This window comes from Lepidochelys kempii, chromosome 6 (assembly GCF_965140265.1).
Source record: "Lepidochelys kempii isolate rLepKem1 chromosome 6, rLepKem1.hap2, whole genome shotgun sequence".
Classification (NCBI taxonomy): Eukaryota; Metazoa; Chordata; order Testudines; family Cheloniidae; genus Lepidochelys; species Lepidochelys kempii.
This window is the reverse complement of record NC_133261.1, coordinates 46,003,413-46,022,852: the sequence shown is the minus strand read 5'-3', so window position 1 is coordinate 46,022,852 and position 19,440 is coordinate 46,003,413. Positions and strand designations below refer to the sequence as shown.

Sequence of the window (19,440 nt, the reverse complement as noted above, 5' to 3'; positions counted from 1 at the left end):
TTTGTGGCTAGTAGCTGCCTTCAAAACTGAAAGACCCATTCTTCTGGATGAGAAGACCTTCTTGTATAGAAATAAAGTGGCAACCTTTTATGCCTCCTGCAGTTGTTGAAAATTTGTACTTTAAATTGCAAAGGAAAGTCAGAAGACTTCCACCTCTCAATTAATTTTCACTTTTAGTCAGGTTTTTAGAGGAGCAAGAATGCAGTTTTGAACTACGTTTCACCTGCAGGTATCAGAATGCTAGTACAACTTTTGCAGGTTCAGATTTTCACCTATGAAAAGAAAATTGCCTGCTGAAAATATAGTCTCTACCTTCATTTACTTACTTATCATGGAGGTACAAAAATACTTTTGCCTGCTTCACAGGGGTATTGTGAGGTTCAATTAACACTTGGAAAGCATGTTGATATTTATGGATGAAATGTTATATATCAGGAGTTCTCAAACTGGGGTTCGGGAGCCCTCGGGGATCACGAGGTTATTACATGGGGGGTCATGAGCTATTAGCCTCCACCGCAAACCTCGCTTTGCCTCCAGCATTTATAATAGTGTTAAATATATAAAAATGTGATTTTCATGTATAAGGGGGGGGGTCACACTCAGAGGCTTGGTAATGAAAGGGGTCACCAATACAAAAGTCTGAAGCCCTGTTCTATATGGTAGAACAGTATAAAATATTATTGAAAAGTTACTTGGTAGTTAAAAAAAAAAATTCTTGAATCTTCCTAATTCAATCCAGATGGTTACCTTTCTCTTTTTAAAAAAAACACATAATACTACATAGCTTCTGATTCTGTATATTTTGGATGTTTCAGGTATGAACACAAGCAGGAGTGAGACAGTGAAAGAGCCTCCATTGAAGCCCTCTAGAAGATCCATGCCATGCTTAGCACAGAGCCAAACACACCCTCACTGTCTTAGCAAACATTCTTCATTTCTTCAGCCAAATAGGCTCCAGCCACAGGCTCGGCCTCCGAGTGCAGGCTCTTCAACAGCTACAGTCGATGTAGTGTCAGAACGAGGTGAGTAGTTGTCCTTTATTTATACCATCTTCCTTCCAATATATGTTTTTTCCTAAGCTGTGAAGTGCCTGAGTTTGTAATGCTTATTTTTTGGAAAATAGTGAAATTATAATAAAATACAAAAACTTGATCTTGAAAAGTTTCCATAATACTATTACTAGAGATGCTTACAGAAAGTGATAAGTTTAAAAAAAAACAACAACCCACTTACAGACTGCACAATACTTAGATGAATCACTGTAGTATCTGTAAAAAGAAAAGGAGTACTTGTGGCACCTTAGAGATTAACCAATTTATTTGAGCATGAGTTTTCGTGAGCTACAGCTCACTTCATCGGATGCATACCGTGGAAACTGCAGCAGACATTATATACCCACAGAGAATATGAAACAATACCTCCTCCCACCACACTGTCCTGCTGGTAATAGCTTATCTAAAGTGATCATCAAGTTGGGCCATTTCCAGCACAAATCCAGGCTTTCTCACCCCCCCCCCCCCGGGACACACACACACACAGACACACAAACTCACTCTCCTGCTGGCAATAGCTCATCCAAGCTGACCACTCTCCAAGTTTAAATCCAAGTTTAACCAGAACGTTTGGGGGGGGGGGGTGGTAGGAAAAAACAAGGGGAAATAGGCTACCTTGCATAATGACTTAGCCACTCCCAGTCTCTATTTAAGCCTAAATTAATAGTATCCAATTTGCAAATGAATTCCAATTCAGCAGTTTCTCGCTGGAGTCTGGATTTGAAGTTTTTTTGTTTTAAGATAGCAACCTTCATGTCTGTGATTGCGTGACCAGAGAGATTGAAGTGTTCTCCGACTGGTTTATGAATGTTATAATTCTTGACATCTGATTTGTGTCCATTTAATCTTTTACGCAGAGACTGTCCAGTTTGACCAATATAAATGGCAGAGGGGCATTGCTGGCACATGATGGCATATATCACATTGGTGGATGTGCAGGTGAACGAGCCTCTGATAGTGTGGCTGATGTTATTAGGCCCTGTGATGGTGTCCCCTGAATAGATATGTGGGCACAGTTGGCAACGGGCTTTGTTGCAAGGATAGTTTCCTGGGTTAGTGGTTCTGTTGTGTGGTGTGTGGTTGCTGGTGAGTATTTGCTTCAGGTTGCAGGGCTGTCTGTAGGCAAGGACTGGCCTGTCTCCCAAGATTTGTGTGAGTGTTGGGTCATCCTTTAGGATAGGTTGTAGATCCTTAATAATGCGTTGGAGGGGTTTTAGTTGGGGGCTGAAGGTGACGGCTAGTGGCGTTCTGTTATTTTCTTTGTTAGGCCTGTCCTGTGGTAGGTGACTTCTGGGAACTCTTCTGGCTCTATCAATCTGTTTCTTCACTTCCGCAGGTGGGTATTGTAGTTGTAAGAAAGCTTGACAGAGATCTTGTAGGTGTTTGTCTGTGTCTGAGGGGTTGGAGCAAATGCGGTTGTATCGCAGAGCTTGGCTGTAGACGATGGATCGTGTGGTGTGGTCAGGGTGAAAGCTGGAGGCATGTAGGTAGGAATAGGAAGAAACAGATTGATAGAGCCAGAAGAGTTCCCAGAAGTCACCTACTACAGGACAGGCCTAACAAAGAAAATAACAGAACGCCACTAGCCGTCACCTTCAGCCACCAACTAAAACCCCTCCAAAGCATTATTAAGGATCTACAACCTATCCTAAAGGATGACCCAACACTCTCACAAATCTTGGGAGACAGGCCAGTCCTTGCCTACAGACAGCCCCGCAACCTGAAGCAAATACTCACCAGCAACCACATACCACACAACAGAACCACTAACCCAGGAACTTATCCTTGCAACAAAGCCCGTTGCCAACTGTGCCCACATATCTATTCAGGGGACACCATCACAGGGCCTAATAACATCAGCCACACTATCAGAGGCTCGTTTACCTGCACATCCACCAATGTGATATATGCCATCATGTGCCAGCAATGCCCCTCTGCCATTTACATTGGTCAAACTGGACAGTCTCTATGTAAAAGATTAAATGGACACAAATCAGATGTCAAGAATTATAACATTCATAAACCAGTCGGAGAACACTTCAGTCTCTCTGGTCACGCAATCACAGACATGAAGGTCGCTATCTTAAAACAAAAAAACTTCAAATCCAGACTCCAGCGAGAAACTGCTGAATTGGAATTCATTTGCAAATTGGATACTATTAATTTAGGCTTAAATAGAGACTGGGAGTGGCTAAGTCATTATGCAAGGTAACCTATTTCCCCTTGTTTTTTCCTATTCCTCCCCCCCCCCCAGACGTTCTGGTTAAACTTGGATTTAAACTTGGAGAGTGGTCAGTTTGGATGAGCTATTGCCAGCAGGAGAGTGAGTTTGTGTGTGTGTGTCCCCGGGAAAAAAGGGGGGGGGTGAGAGAGCCTGGATTTGTGCTGGACATGGCCCACCTTGATTACCATGCACATTGTGAAGAGAGTTGTCACTTTGGATGGGCTATTACCGGCAGGAGAGTGAGTTTGTGTGTGTGGGGGTGGAGGGTGAGAAAACCTGGATTTGTGCTGGAAATGGCCCAACTTGATGATCACTTTAGATAAGCTATTACCAGCAGGACAGTGTGGTGGGAGGGTGTTTCATGATCTCTGTGTGTATATAATGTCTGCTGCAGTTTCCACGGTATGCATCCGATGAAGTGAGCTGTAGCTCACGAAAGCTCATGCTCAAATAAATTGGTTAGTTTCTAAGGTGCCACAAGTGCTCCTTTTCTTTTTGCGAATACAGACTAACACGGCTGTTACTCTGAAACCTGTAGTATCTGTGCTACTTGTTTAATATTTAAAGAATGCCTGGAAATTATTTCATTAAGGGGATCTTAGAAAAATAGGGCAGCTGCTGCTCAATCATGCGTTATGGTTTTTACAATACATACTGAAAATATTGTGTGAAATCGTGGCCCCCATGAAGGTAATGGTGAAGCTCCTATGGACTTCAGTGTGCCCTGGATTTCACCCAATGTATTTATAGTATGTGAACTAAATATATAAATATATACCTGTACCTCCGAATGAATGCACAATGCACCAGATTAGAAATGTCATGACCCTGGACAATGGCAAACCTGTAAATGGGGGGGTAATGGATATCACAGGTCTTCTACCCAAAACTGGCTCCACACAGACAGAGAGCCCCTTCCCCTCCCCTACACACACACACAGAAGAGTCCCATTGAAATAAATGGGACTCCATTAAGGCATAAGGGTCAGCATGTACATAGCAGGATTGGGGTCTTGGCTTTTATCTGCATCTATTGTTTTTTTGTCACCATTTCCAGAATCATTAAGTTTAGAAGCTGCTAATTGATAGTGATTTAAGAGCATAATGGAAGATGCATGTATTTATTCTGATTTTATCTGCTCATGGAATGTATGTTTTGTTGATGGTGGTGCTTGTATATACTACATTGAGAACCTCCCGGTTCACACTTGGCCTGCTTGGCAGCTGCTTTTAAATTTCTGTTTATACATGACTTAGGTGTGCTCCTACAATTCCTCTCCTTCCTTGTTGTTGTTTATTTCCCTCAAATACTTGTGTGAGCTTATCCTGTTCTCCAGGTCTGGTTTGTGATGTGAGGTTTAAATCAATCTTCCTTTTGTTGTTTTTGGGTTTTTTTTGTTTCTGTTTGTTCATTTTATCACATCACAAGCCCAAATCTAACTTGGCAAAAACCTATAAAATGATTTAGAAATATTTCAGTTAGCAACATAAGTCAGAGCCCGTGCATGTCACTGTCACTGGGTGACTGGCCCTTTTAAGGAGAGATGGGTCCAGCCTGTGACTAATCAACTGCTTCTCAGCTGAGGCTGTGGACCTATGGGTTAGTTTGATAGCCTGAAGACTACCTGGTACTATAAAAGCTTGTGAGAGCTCAGTTGAGTAGAGACCACCTATAGTAGGTGAAAGAACCTAGGGCGGTTCTTTCACCCTACTATAGGAGCCGAGCTATTTGACTTGCAGGCAGATGGCCTGGGGAATGAGAACTTCAGGGAGCAGATAGGCTATTGCAGGATTCCTGGGATCAGAGCAAGGACCTGGATGGTTCTGGCAAGTGAGAGGTAAGGGAAAAGCCTTTGCTGGGAGCTGGAGCCCTTGTAGGGCACAGGAACTACCCATTGCAGTATTTTTGCCTTCATTTTTGTTTAACCAATAAACTCAGGCCTGAGACAAGGGCTTAAAACAGGCTCTGATATGGGATGTCATTCCTGGACTGGCGAGACAGCCCAGGAGTTTACAGGTAATAGTGCCCTGCCCACGTGAAACAGTGTTACCAGCAGAATTGGGCAAATAATTACAACAATTATTCACTGAATAATTAACTACATTTGAAGAATATTGCAAAATCTATCAGATAAAGAATTTGACCAGCTTTTATTACCAAACTCTGTGAGTGATTCTCCTCCAAATGTGGTGATAGCTGAATATTTTTTAACATGAGTTTAAGCTTCAGCAGAAAGAGAATCACAGGCACTGATAATTCAATGATGCTCTGTTATCACTAGCAGAAAATGCTCTACAAAGTTTATCAGTATGTTTAATGCCTTGCTTTGGCCATTCTGAGTGTGTAGCTGCCAGAAATTGTTTCTATGTTGTTTGCAACACAAAAAGATTACATTGATAGAAACTTGCATTTATTTCAGCTAAAGTGATGGAGACTCTGGAAAACAACTTACTCAAGTTGTCTAATACAGAATACAGTGATCCATTTTTAGGTGAGTTTCTTTGTTATCTCAATCGGCTGTTATTTTTAAAACTTGTTTTTCTTGTTTAACTCTCACAGTTGAAACCTCCATTCTTGAAGCTGAACTTCCAATTTTTGTGTGAAAAGGCAGACCTTGATAAGTTAAAACAACACACAAGGATTATTTTCAAAATGTTGGATAGCCTTTTTTTGTTTATTAAAAATTCATGTATGCATGTTGACAACTTCTGTTTGTAGTCGAAGTGCATTGACACTTCCTCCTTTCATTCACCCCAAAAGAGTATATTAATTATAATATCAGAGTAGGTTGGAGTTGGAAGTAGATACCAATCTTGCAAAAATAAAATCTGCAAAATAACAGATTACATAACAAATATTGACTCTTCAAGGAAACACAGACACACAGGATATATGAACATACATTTATAATTTGTTTCTTGGAAAACTTTGAAATATTTTCAGTAAGAAGATAGCAAGATGAGAGAGTTGCTGATGGGAATAGAATTGATTATATGGTTTCATGTAGCTCTCAAAAGAATTAATAGAAATTCCATAAAGCTTTCTAGTCCTAACTTCCCTCATCTCTTCTGATGTTTTAAATGGGCCTCTATTAATTTGTCCTTTGCCAAATTGGAAAAAACTTTCAAGGAATTTCTAGAGAATAAGCAATAGAATGTAAGATGTAAATGTATAGATTTTTCCATACTCTTATCAGATACTTTTAAATATTGTGAAGATATTTTTCATACACATGAAAATAACTTTTTTGTATCACTGTAGTTTATAATATGACCTCTTGGAAGTTTATAACTTAAATTAGTTTCCTTGTTACTATTTATTTATTTTTCTTGTTCACGTGCAATGATACGTTGTTTTAGGATGGCTCATGAATGCTGCAGGGACTTTTTTTAAAGAAAAGAATGATACTTATGTTCTAGAGAAAACACACACAAAATTATTGCAGTTTTGCAAATATATATCAGAAAATTGTTGTTTTGGGCATATTTGTCCTAGTAATGATGTCACTTAAATCTTTTTGAAGATCAAAGAATATCAGGGAAAAGTCACTCCTAGACACGTTTTAAAAGTAGTATCGTATGTGCTCCTACAAAATGAGTGGGTACATGCACACACAAATAGTAAATGTGTAAAATTATGCATTGATGTACACAACATAGGAAGTTGTACACACAAATATCTGAATTGTGTGCACATGCAGTTATCTGTGCAAGCACAAACACATGTATTTTGTGGATGTAGCATAAGCAACTATTATGAAAACTGTTGCTGGTCACACTCCGTATAATGACTAAAAATAGCAGTTTCATACGCCCACAACAGGTCAGTCTGCATGCACACCCCTGTTGTTTGTTTTCAATTAGAGGCATTTCTGTAATTCTCATCACCCAAATATTTCAGCATTGATTTCTCTCATTGCCCTGGATATAGTATTTGGGAAGGTAAGTGGGTCCTTGTGGTTGAAAGGAGCAAGTGGAAATTAGAATGGGGGTGTTGGCTCATTAGTGTAGTTGCCTCCTTGGCAGTTTAGCAATCTGAATTGCTATCCCTAAATATTCCAAAATCATGACTCTGGCTTAAAATTCATGGTTTGATTTTGTTTTAATAGTATGCCCATGGAACTTGGCTGCTTCTTGATTTGGGGGGGTGGGGGGGAGAGACATGGTGGCATTTCCCCAATACCACCCACTTTATGGTATCAAAATAAGATGTCACTTCCAGTGAACTGTGCTGATCTGAGACCCCCTCTGGCATTTATACATGAAGGATGAAATAGTTAACACTGTTGACGTTTGTCATCACTGAGCATCTGAGCTTAAACCTCACTGAGATGGATGGGGCAGCCAACATCCACTGGGGACCCACCCTGTCCTTGCCCAGTCTGTGCTATTTAACTTCTGGATTGCTGTACTCTCCACTCGGTAACCAGCACCTGCTCAGCTTCTTCAGAAGTTGATTCTTATGGCTTGTCTGTACATAATTTTAAAGTGCTTTTAGTATATTGATTTAAATTTATGAAAATATGCTATACCAATGTAAGCACCTTTATACCAGTATAACTGCACCCGCCCGAGGGGAATAGATATAGATATAGTTTAATTAGTACAAAAATTGTGTGCAGACCAGCCCTTAGTGGAAAGAATTAAGGGGCTTGGTTGCTGTGGTTTAAGTTATTGTTGTGATATTGCCGAGCATGACAGGTGAGATGCGGCCTATTCAGCACATGTGCTCAGCAGAACTGCTCACGCACTCTGGACTAAAATGTGCCTTCAGTTACACTGGAGTAAATCCAGGGTTACTCCATGGAATTGCTTTGGCTTTACAGCAATGTAACTGAGAGTAGAAGGTTGTATTTGCTTTGTTCAAGCAAGAAGAAAGTGTTATAAATGGAAAATAAAATCCAAATGTAAAGAGTGAAAATTATTTTAAAATAAACAAATCAGAAAGCTTGATTTCTACCACAGGACACCAGATAAATCCAAAGTTTGTGACTAAAAATAAAAACTAAAGTAACTAATAAGTTTTAACATGCAGTTTGCCTACTGATCTCTTTTAAGTTACCTATCATGAAGTAAGATTGCAGGCTCCATTTTTCCTTTTCATTCTGAACAACAGCAAGCAGAAGGATCTTGCTTTTAAAGTGTTGCTCTCTAAACAAGTGAGGATGACAAAGCACTGTTAAATGCTTTAGTCAGTGCTAGTACATTTTGATGTAGCTTGCATAATACACTTGATTAATGTGCTTCATTTCCTCACTGAACCTCTTACAACTGCCCCATGAGAACACTAAAGATAGGGCTGAAATTAAGTGAGTGTGGTAAATTTTTAATTAGGCAGCATCATAGCTGCTTTTTTTAAAAGATGTATCCTTCTCTGTGGTGTTTTCTTTGAGTGGTAGCTCAAAGAATTAAGGTTCTGATCCAAAGGTCACCTGGAGTCAATGGAAACTCTCCTATTGATTTCACTGGGCTTTGGATAAGGTCCTACATTTATTGCAGGTGTAGGGAACCTTCTGGTTGGGGGTGCTTCTACACTGAGGGCAGGGTTATGAAGTACCTCATCTTTAGGTCTCTGGCATGGTATTTTCCCTTACTCCTCACAGTCAGCATACAGAGTCTGAGGATCCTTCTGTTAATGGAGGAGACAGGAGCTTGCAGAGCATAAGCTTAGAGATCTGACTAACCTCTCCATTCCTCATAGAGCTTTTAGTCTGACCCTCAAACTTTAGGACTGTTTCTCCTCAATCTGCTACTCATTCATCCTATTGTTCCTGGCTTTTGATTATTCAGAGCATCTCTGGGGCCTTTTCTAGCCTTCAGTGATCTCTTTCTGAAGAGGAGGACGACTCACAGCTAAGGGGTCCGTACAGCAGTTAGCAAGTGTGAGGATTGTTACATTTTGCAAACTGGCCACAAACACACAGGAAACTGATCAATGGTGAGGATTAAACCTAGGATTGTGAGAACTCAAAATACTACCATCTTCCACTAGAGTGATAGATGCAACTCATCCAGCTGTGAGCTGGTAGTCCCTCTGATGTCTGAGGAGATGTTATCATGTGAGCATTAAACCAGTCTTTTATATGTGTGCGAACAATTTTGTGCACAGTCTAAAAGAAATTGTAGAAAGCGAGGAAAGGAAGCATTCTCATTCCTGTAGTATTTATTTTTCATATACTGTAAGAATAAATACATATTTAAAAAAAATGCTGCATAATAAACAAAGTATAAGCAAAATTGAAAGTATAGATTTCCTCTAGAACAATTACATCAGAAACAGGGAAGTTGAAGGTTGCAAGAACATGCTGATGTCATTCCATTACAAAACTCTACTCCGGCATTAAACATTCTGGGATAGATTTTCAAAGTCATACTAACAGGGCTCAAGCACCCACTGACTCAGAATGGGAAATGGGTACTTAACTACAGTTTGCGTCTGTCACGGTTCCCTCCCCACTCTTAACTCTAGGGTACAGACATGGGGACCCTCCTGAGAGACCCCCCCATGCTTATTTCTACCAGCTTAGGTTAAAAACGCCCCAAGGCACAAATTCTCCCTTGTACCTTAGATTAGGTAATGCTGCCACCAACAAGTGATTTAGACAAACTCAGGGAAAGGACCACCTGGAGTTCCTACTCCCCCCTAATATCACCCCCAAGCTCTCACACCCCCTTTCCTGGGGAGGCTTGAGAAAGAACAAGATGAGCACAGACCAACCTTGGGGGGTTTTTTAGGACACTAAAAAAAACCCCAATCAGATTCTAAAAGAAACAGAACTTTATTATAAAGAAAAAGGGTAAAAGAAGCACCTCTGTAAAATTAGAATGGAAGATAATCTTACAGGGCAATCAGATTCAAAAACACAGAGGATTTCCCTCTGGGCCAAACTTTAAAGTTACAAAAAGAAAACCAGGAATACACCTTCATCTCAGCACAGAGAAAATCACAAGCCAAAACAAAAATAAGCTAACACATTCCCTTGCTAGTACTTACTAATTCTAATGGAGCTGGATTGCTTGCTTCTTTGATCTGTGTCAGCACACAGAACTGACAGACCAAAAACCTTCCCCCCACACCCTACCCCGATTTGAAAGTATCTTATCCCCTTATTGGTCCTTTTGGTCAGGTGCCAGCCAGATTACCTGAGCTTCTTAACCCTTTACAGGTGAAAAGATTTTGTGCCTCCTCTGGCCAGGATGGATTTTACAGTACTGTATACAGGAAGGTTGTTACCCTTCCCTTTATATTTATGACAGTACCTTTGAAAATTAAACCCTCTGTGGGTATTTGTTTGGGGAAAGAAGTATATGTTTAGGATTGCCTTCTAGTTACCTTCTGCCATCTTTTTTTTCCCCATAAAGATATGCCCCATAAGACCCTTTTACTTTGTATTGGGCTTGTTCCTCAGCAGGATTTGATTGGTATATTCATTAAGTGAACTCAAACGTGATTTCAGTTAAGCTAACAGTGATTTACACCAGCCGAGGATCTGGCCCATTTGTCTTGTATCACAAAGCATTGTGCAAAGCAATGCAAAATTTAATTTAATGAAAATAAGCCATGCCCAGTGAGCTGAGTCAACTAAATGTAGAAAGTCACATAAACAAGAAATTTTTTAGTTCTAGATATTCGATATGTAGCCACACTAATCTGTTGATTGAGTCCTTCAGAGTGTCCGCATATAATCAAGCATTATAACATATTTGGATTTCAGACAAGGTGTAGAAATGCTTGATAAAAAAGCATACTAGTGCACAAGGGTGAAGTAAAATAGTCAATCTGGGAGATAATCAAGGAAGGGTTGTACATACATACAGTTCTATAAAGGAAATTGTTTTCCGTTTTAAAGATCATGCAGCTGGATTCATTAATGGGAGTTAAGTAATTAAAGGGAAACTTTTTAAGAATTATTTTTCAGTTTAATTGTGAATCTGTGCTGGAATCTGCTCTTCTGGGGATTTCAACTAGGGACTTTTGGCTCCAAAGCAAGGATGCTGATAGTTGAAGTAATACTGAATTTCCATAAATAGTCACCCAAATATCCTCTTCCCAGCCTCTGTAGCATTTAGATAGCAGTAGTTATTACATAACATGTTTTGTACTTTCCTGATGAGAGCTGGCAAAAATTAATGTTAAATAGCTTGTTTTAATAAGCGTCTTACCATTGCACTAAAAACTGCAGCACACATGAGTAAAGTTTAATTGTTTTATTTATGTAGCTGACGACAGAGTTTTGTGTTCACTCTGCTCTGTCCTCAATACTAAACCACTTCCACTCCTACTTTGCCCTTTATTTATATGCATTGCCTTCAGTTATAACCACTACAGGACAAATGCTCTCCTCCACTGCATGGTGCGGAGCAAAGAGAACAGAATAGGGTGCACAGGCACCAAACCACACAGAAAAGGAAAAACAGTAACTTCACTGTTCTCTCTGTGCTTTCCTTGGGAGCGCCTTTGTATTTGAGAACATAAGGACAGTGGCAGGACTGGAGCACTGCAAAGCAAGGAAACCTTTGTTACATGGCACACTTTGCTCCCCAGTCAACTTCCCAGATGTCCTGAACATTGGCATTAATGCTGCCTGCTTGCTTTTTTTTCCCCCTTGAAAGATTTAATGTGCACTCTTTCAAAGATTGAGGGCCTTGTTTCTGATTGTACTTAGGCACCTATAGATGTCAGTAGGTGCTTAGTGGGATTTTCAAAAGCACTTTGGCACCTAATCTTCTTAGATGCTTTTGAAAATCCTACTAATGCTTATCTGCATCCTTTGGCACCTAAATACGTTCCTAAATCTAGCTCTGAGTCTCATCGCTTATCTAGAAGCCAATTTTACCACTCTTATCTTAAGTAGCACTTTAATCAAGAAATACTCTACTCATTGGGACTAAGGCTTTGTCTATACTCGCACTTTCACCATTAAAACACTTGTCACTCAGGGAGTGAAAAAAACACACCCCTGAACGACAAAAGTTTTAGTCATGAAAAGTGACGGTGTGGCTAGCCCTTCATTGATGGGAGCCACGCTCCCGCAACAAAGCTGCCACCCTTTGTTGAGGGTGGCTTTATTTTGTCACTGGGAGGGCGCTCTTCTGGCGATAAAGAGCAGCCACACAGCACACCTTACAATGTTGTTGTTAGGGTAGTAGAGTAGACATAGCCTAAGATTCTATGCAACATGAGTAAAGGTGTCAGAAATCTGCCACTTAATTTCAAATATTCTGATATAGTTATAGCAGTACAAAAGCTCTATGCCTGCTGAACTGGGTGAGTGGAAGATGCAATGGAACACTAAATTAGAAGCTATTTTATCACCCAGCAACATCACCATTTGCAGTACAGTTGGATAAAATACAGCACAGAAGTCTCTGAATTTGCTTCAGCTGTCCTCTTCTTCCCCCGGCCCCCAGTTGCGACATTATTCTGGGGATTTGGAAGAGATCAAGTTTTATTCTCACATGGAAAGCAAATTATCATAAGTTTAAGGACTCAGAGCACATTTGGAACTCTCCATCCAGGTGTTTGTGCAAGTAGTGGTTTATTTTATGGAACACTATTTGACACAGCAAAGTGCCCTCAATAGAGCCTCCAAAAAAGGAAGTTAAATGAGTCACACAAAGAATCTGACCTCACTTTTTTTTGTAACTAGGACCATATAGCTGCACACAGTTACTTTGTGTCAATGAAAATTAGAAGACTTGTACATAAAGTGAACTTGCTGTATTTTATATGGCCTGGGACATTGTTTAACATCTCTCACTAGAGACTCAGACAAGTATCTGACTGCACTCTTCTCACCCACAGTTTGAGAACCACTGAACTATAGGACCAGCCTTAAATTCATAGATTGAAGTCATTGCATAGAGTTAAGTTATGAGAAAATCCTCGAAGCACCCTACTACTTATTTAATGGCAGTTTTTAAAATTAAATTTCCCTATCAGTGTGCTATGCCTTGTTTAAAACAAACAAAAACCATACAGTATTCTACATGATAAGAGTCAAAAACTTTAGCAACATTATGTAAGATGTAAAAATGGGAGTAGTATTATGTCAATATTTTCTTATACAAGAGGTGCAGAGGGGGTTATTTTAGGCATTAGAAGATGTGAAATGGCTCCCTTAGCCATAGACTCATAAACTTTAAGGTCAGAAGGTACAATTGTGATCATCTAGTCTGACCTCCTGCACATTGCAAGCAACAGAACCTCACCCACCCACTCCTGTAATAGACCCCCTAACCTCTGGCTGAGTTACTGAAGTCCTCAAATCATGGTTTAAAGACTCCAAGTTACAGATAATTCACTATTTACACTTCTTTAAACCTGCAAGTGACCCGTGCCCCATACTGCAGAGGAAGGTGAAAACGCCCGAGGGTCTCTACCAATCTGACCCAGAGGAAATTTTTTTCCTGACTGCAAATATGGCAATTAGTTAGACCTTGAGCATGTGGGCAAGACCCACCAGGCAGATATCTTGGAAAGAATTCTCTTAATTTGCTTAAAGTACATGCCCTCCCCATCTAGTGTCCTATCTCTAGATATCCAGAAGACGCATACTGTACTAACATGGCCAGACCCTGCGGGGGGAGAAACCTGTGTCCAAATTATATACTGAGTACTTTCAGGCATTACCAGACAAAGGATTCCTAGAATTAAAAAGTCTGGTCAACAGTTTTTAATCTCTTACATTCCTTCATTGTGAAATTCACATTCACAGATTTAGAGTTTGCTTATGCTAAAAGGCTAGATGCCTTCGATGATGTGTAAGCACTGAAATCACTGGTCACATTTTTATGTGACTGAGAAGACAAAACAAAACAATATACTAACCAGACTCCTAAGTTTCTAATCAATTCTGAAGAAGAAGTCTAGCATCTTTTTGAGTGACGCCTGGAACTCCTTTATATCACTTTCGCTGCTGAGTGTGGAATGTGGGGCCAAGTGCATATCATGTGCTGGTCCATCTGCCAGGTATAGCATTCTGAAATACTAATAAGTGTGTATGTGTGTATACACACAATTATTAGTATTTATTTAGTATTAGTATTTATTTCTTGATAGCTAATTTATTTAAAGGCAAATCCTTGTCCCATTGATTTCAATAGGAATATGAGTTAATCCTAACTTTAAAAGTAAAAAATGTCACTTTTTTTGCTTGCTGAAATTATCAAAACGTCTTTGGTTTTCTTTGAAAAACACTTTTTTTTGTGGGGGGGGGGGGGTTGCTTTTTTGTTTTGGTGTTTTGGGTTTTTTTGCTTTCTTCATGTTGCTTAGTTTCCCAGGACTATAAAAATTTAACTGGTACAATTAGAAGTTTTCTCTCAGCAATAGTATAATTTACAGATATTAATTATCATAATAGCTTATTTATGCACCTGCATGGCTACCATACTGCATTTGGGGCTTTAGAGTCCGTACTGGATTTACCATGGTGACACTGGCACCAGTCCCATGCTCCAAAGGGGCCCCGGCCGGCCCACTCCGCTCTTCTCCACAGGAGAGAGCGGTGGGCAGGGGGCAGAAGCTTGGTCCCACCAGCTCCTTCTGCAGCAGGGCAGGCTCCACTGGCAGCCAAATTCCCTCCTCTCCCACCTCTTTCCCCCAGCACTTGCCCTGCCACCGAACAGCTGTTCGCCCGCATGAGGGAGGGGAAGGAGTGGAGCCGCAGCACGCTTGCCGCTCAGGGGAAGAGGCGGAGAAGAGGTGGGGGCAGGGCCTTGGGGATGGGGGTGGAATCAGGGCATACCCCCTCCAGCCCCCTGCCGTGAGTCACTCAGGGCAGGGGACTGGGAGCACCCCCCCAACCCAGCCCACACCCCCAGCCCTCTGCCCTGACTCCTACACTCCCGTCACATACCCAGTCCTCCATGTCCTGACTCCTGCACCCCCGCACACACACCCAGCCCACAGTCCTGACTCCTGCACCCCCTCCACGTCCCCACCCCCACCCTGAGCACCAATCAGGAGTCCTGCACCCACCCCCCACATTCCCATCTGCACCATTTGCACCAAATGGGAGCTGCCCCAGGTAAGCGCTCCACAACCTAACCTCCTGCCCCAACCCTGAGCCCCCTCCCACACTCTAGGTCCTGGCCAGACCCTGCACTGCATCCCCCAGCCTGCTCCTACACCCTAACTCCCTCCCAGACCCTGCAACCCCAGCCCTGCTCAGTGCATGGAGAGACAAAGAGAATGGGCTAGAACCAGGGAGAAGGTAGGTACCTGATCTATGTGGGCAAGGGCAGTGGGCAGGATCCTGTTTACCCCCTCCCCAGCCCTGCTGTGCTTGCAGTTTAACCCCGGCCCCTCCTTTGTTCCTGGGACCAACCCTTGCTCCTGCCCCACTGTGCTTTTGCCCCCAGCCCCTGCCTTACTCCAGTCAGAAGGGACTAATCCTCCCCCCGTGCCCCACTGTGCTCACCTTGCCGGTGGCCCCTGCCTTGCTCCAGCTGGGGACCAATCCTTCCCCCCACCCTGCCATGCCCCGCTGTCAAGGTGGATAAAAATCAATTACTTGTTTTAAAAAAAACAAAATGGATTTTTTTAATTTATATTGGATTTTTGAGGAAAAAGCCTATCTAAAGATAGTTTTAATTAAGATACATTATATCTCATCATGGAATAGGGATTATAAATTCTAATTCTATAGTATGAGACAATATATTCACATAATGTTTAAGAAAAGTTTTGTAAATGAGTTCTGATAGTTCATGGATTAGGGACCCAATCATATGGGGTTCCACAGGCTTCTGTATAGATTATTTAAATTAATCTTTCTATCTACCTAATGGGACTCAGTGCTCAGTCTAGAAGATACCATCAGAGATGCTTAGTTTTGCAGTTCTCAAACTGTGGATATGTGTCTCCAGAGGTAAAATGCTTGTAACAGCAAAAATGTTTTTAAATAAATAATATATAGAGGTGAGAAATAACAGACCTCAGCTCTATTGTCCCTCTGAAAATTTGTGTACACAGAATCAATCCCTTACCTCTCTTTAAAAGTGAAAAGTTTCAAAAAGTTCAAGGAATAGAAGATTGTTGGGGGCGGAATAGAATCTGGACAAGGAGAAGAAGTTTGGAGATAAATATGAGAAGCAAGGAACATATACTTTTTTGTTAAAATATTATGTTTGCTGTTGAAGAAAAAAATCCAGAATACCGGTACTTAATGTTGTTGTTGTTTTAGTTAAATAAAGCAATTTAAATGTCTGTCTGGTGATGTTCTCTTCATAATACAGCCTGGCAAGAAAATCCACCAAATATTAATGATTAACCTGTTGAATTGGATATAGTTCACCTTCCAATGACTTCATAAATATCTGCTTCAATTATCCTTCGTAAATGAAATAACCAAAAAATCATTCATTTTCTGATATAGCTGTAAAACTCATCTGAAAAGTTTTTTCAAAATAAATCACTGTTTTAAAAATGTATAGTGTGTGCCTTCTAAAAATGAAACCTACATCTATCTCTGAGTTGTAAAAAATATGTATTAAGGTTATAACAACCAACAAGAATGCACTTTTATGTAGAAAACTATGATTAAATTGAGTCTTCCTGACTAGTGATTTAAATCATGTTTTAAATCAAATCCACCCTGCCCGCTGTGCTCTTGCCCCTGGCCCCTTCATTCCCTAGTGGGGCCCACAAATATGTTTGGTTCTTGGCCCACAAAAGGTTAATCCAGCCCTGTTTAGAGTACTATATTCACACAGTCAATCAAGGCTAATGAAGTTTTAAATAAAACTTGCTAAGTGACTTCTGTTCAAAAATGATTTAGCAATTAAAATAATCTCAATGTAATTTACGTGGTTACTTAACAAAAACATGTAACTTTTTATATTGGAAATAAAGATTTCCCACTAATTATGTTTGCAAGATTGGCATCTACTAAGAAGAACAAAATGACAGTTATTATAATGTTATTTTCAGCAATTAACATATGTGCTCTTACTTTAAGCATCTGAATAATCTCATAAACTTCAAAATAAAGTAAATTAAAGTTAAGTATATGCACATGTGTTTCAAGGATCAAAACCTAAGCCTTTCTGCTTTCTTTTCTTTTGGCCATATTCTGGGAATTCACATGAACACCCAAAACAAGGGAGACTGGATATGCTGTTTAAAGCAGTGATAATGGATTCCTGTATTTTGTCTCTGAAGAGGCCTGAAGGAGCAGACCACACATTATACTTTCAGGGGCCCAAAGAATCTGTGTAGGGAAGAAATATGTTTAGGGGGTCATTTCCAGAACAAACAATATGAACATAAATATAATGATCCTGTCCTTAGAACTCTGGTCCAAAGTCCCGACTGAATTCAGTGGATTATTCCTGATTTATACCAACGAGATAACAAACTCTGTCTAAGACTCATTTGCTGAGTGCTTGCTCAGAGGCTACAAGTTTTTAAGGGATGCGTGGAACGAGAGCAGACAACCTCTGCCATACACTGCTGTTGTGGACTATAAAAACCCTAGCAGCAACTCTGTATAGCACCTGCCATTTTTACCACCCAGATGTTGTTTGTACATTTTTTTCAGTTTTCTCACTTACTGTAATGTATCACCATTGAAGTTTTTTTGTTCCTTTTTTTTTTTTTTTAAGAAGGGCCTTCACAGTCTGGCATTTGTTTGGCAGTTTTGAATTGGACATTATAACAGGGAAAAAGTAGCATAAGTGCCTCAATGGATAGATATTGAAATTGTTTTACCAACAAAATGTTACATTAAATTAGGGAATTGCAACTTGCCTGTCCCACCGCCACAAATGTAGTTTGAAATAATTTTGCCATTAAAATATTACATTTCTTCAAATGAAGTCTTCATAGACCTTCTTTCAGATAATTCTTCTCTTGCCATGCCTTACTGTAATGAAGTCTTAAGTGGAATCTCTACTATTATGTTAAAGTAAAGAAAAAGTGTTAAACTGTGCATGCTCAGTTGGTATATTTAAATGCACCAGATTCTCAGCTGGTGTCAAACTGCATAAGCAGATGGAACTATGCAGCTGAGAATCTGATCCATTTGCTGCATTTCTGAATTAAAGCAAATAAAAAATGAAAGCACATTAAAAATTCTCTAACAAGGCATATAAACTCTTTGAGACATATGAGGGGAAACCTCTTTCACTGGCATTACCCTGTCCCATGTTCCTCTCAAAATAGCTGTGGGACAGGAGACACTATTGCTAAAGAGGAGGAAGTTGTGTTGGAGGTGTGGTCTGAGGTTTGCAAAGAAGCCTAGTCTGAAGTTCCTGGCTTTAAGCCAGATGCTCAAGTTCCATGAACATGGTGGTCTGGAACCAGGCCAGTTTTTGGTGGTTTCAACCAGTGGCTCTCTAAGAACCAGAAGAGCAAGGCTAGTTGAGAGATGTAAGTCAACCATGACATCGATACTAATAGTTACAGCTTCTGGCAAGTCATGATTGGGAAATAAGGGGATGAAATAAACAGTAAATTTCCTACAAGGTGGGGAGAGAGCGTGAGGGAGCAGGCTATTCTGATGGTCATTCCTTGAAGCTGCAGGCAAATAAAGCCTCTTTTCGCTTTATAATCATTTCAGGGTAGATGCTTCCATAGCATGTGATCCGATCTGGGACTGAGAGTTCCTTTTGCTGCTTTTTTGGATAGGTTGAATTTTTAAAAAAGAATCCCCAGACAATTAAACTTTTTAACCGTAAATTCCAGGGATGTCTCTTCTTTGTTTGGCCTTTGGCAGTTCCAAATTGCATTTAAATTCCAAATTGCATTTGCTTTTGTATTTTATTGTCTAAATTGTGGTGGAGAAAGATGACAGAAGGTTTCAAAGTTTTAAAATCAAAACCTACTGAAAATAGTGGTTTTTTTAAATTTCACTATTCTCTGTGGTGACATTCTCTACTGGTGAAGCTGGATGCTGCTGTGATGGGAACTTTCAAGATCATATTTGAACTGAAATGGCCCAAGACAATTAATTTATCTTTGGACTTGGAGGGAAATTCCATTTAATGGAGCATGATGAAGAAAAATCATTAATTGAATGAGAGAGAAATTAATTTCCTATAAGAAGAAGAAAAAAATACCGAATGGTGGAGAATACATCTCTCCGTTTAAAAATACATATTTGCAGAAAACTGGAATGAATAATACTAATCCTGAATTGAATGTTTCAATTCAGGTGACT

The 19,440-nt window shown here is 40.2% G+C and overlaps 1 protein-coding gene across 12 annotated transcripts in view; it reads left to right on the top strand.

Annotated features, from left to right (window-relative positions):
• The window catches only part of ANO3 (anoctamin 3), a 403,981-nt gene that overhangs the window by 240,825 nt on the left and 143,716 nt on the right, over positions 1 to 19,440 (top strand). For all 12 annotated transcript variants that reach the window (XM_073347809.1, XM_073347804.1, XM_073347803.1 and 9 more), the window contains 2 exons: positions 816 to 1,022; positions 5,697 to 5,768. In XM_073347809.1, the coding sequence (XP_073203910.1) occupies positions 818 to 1,022; positions 5,697 to 5,768 (277 nt within the window). In that variant the 5' untranslated portion in view covers positions 816 to 817. The remainder of the gene's footprint in view (positions 1 to 815; positions 1,023 to 5,696; positions 5,769 to 19,440) is intronic.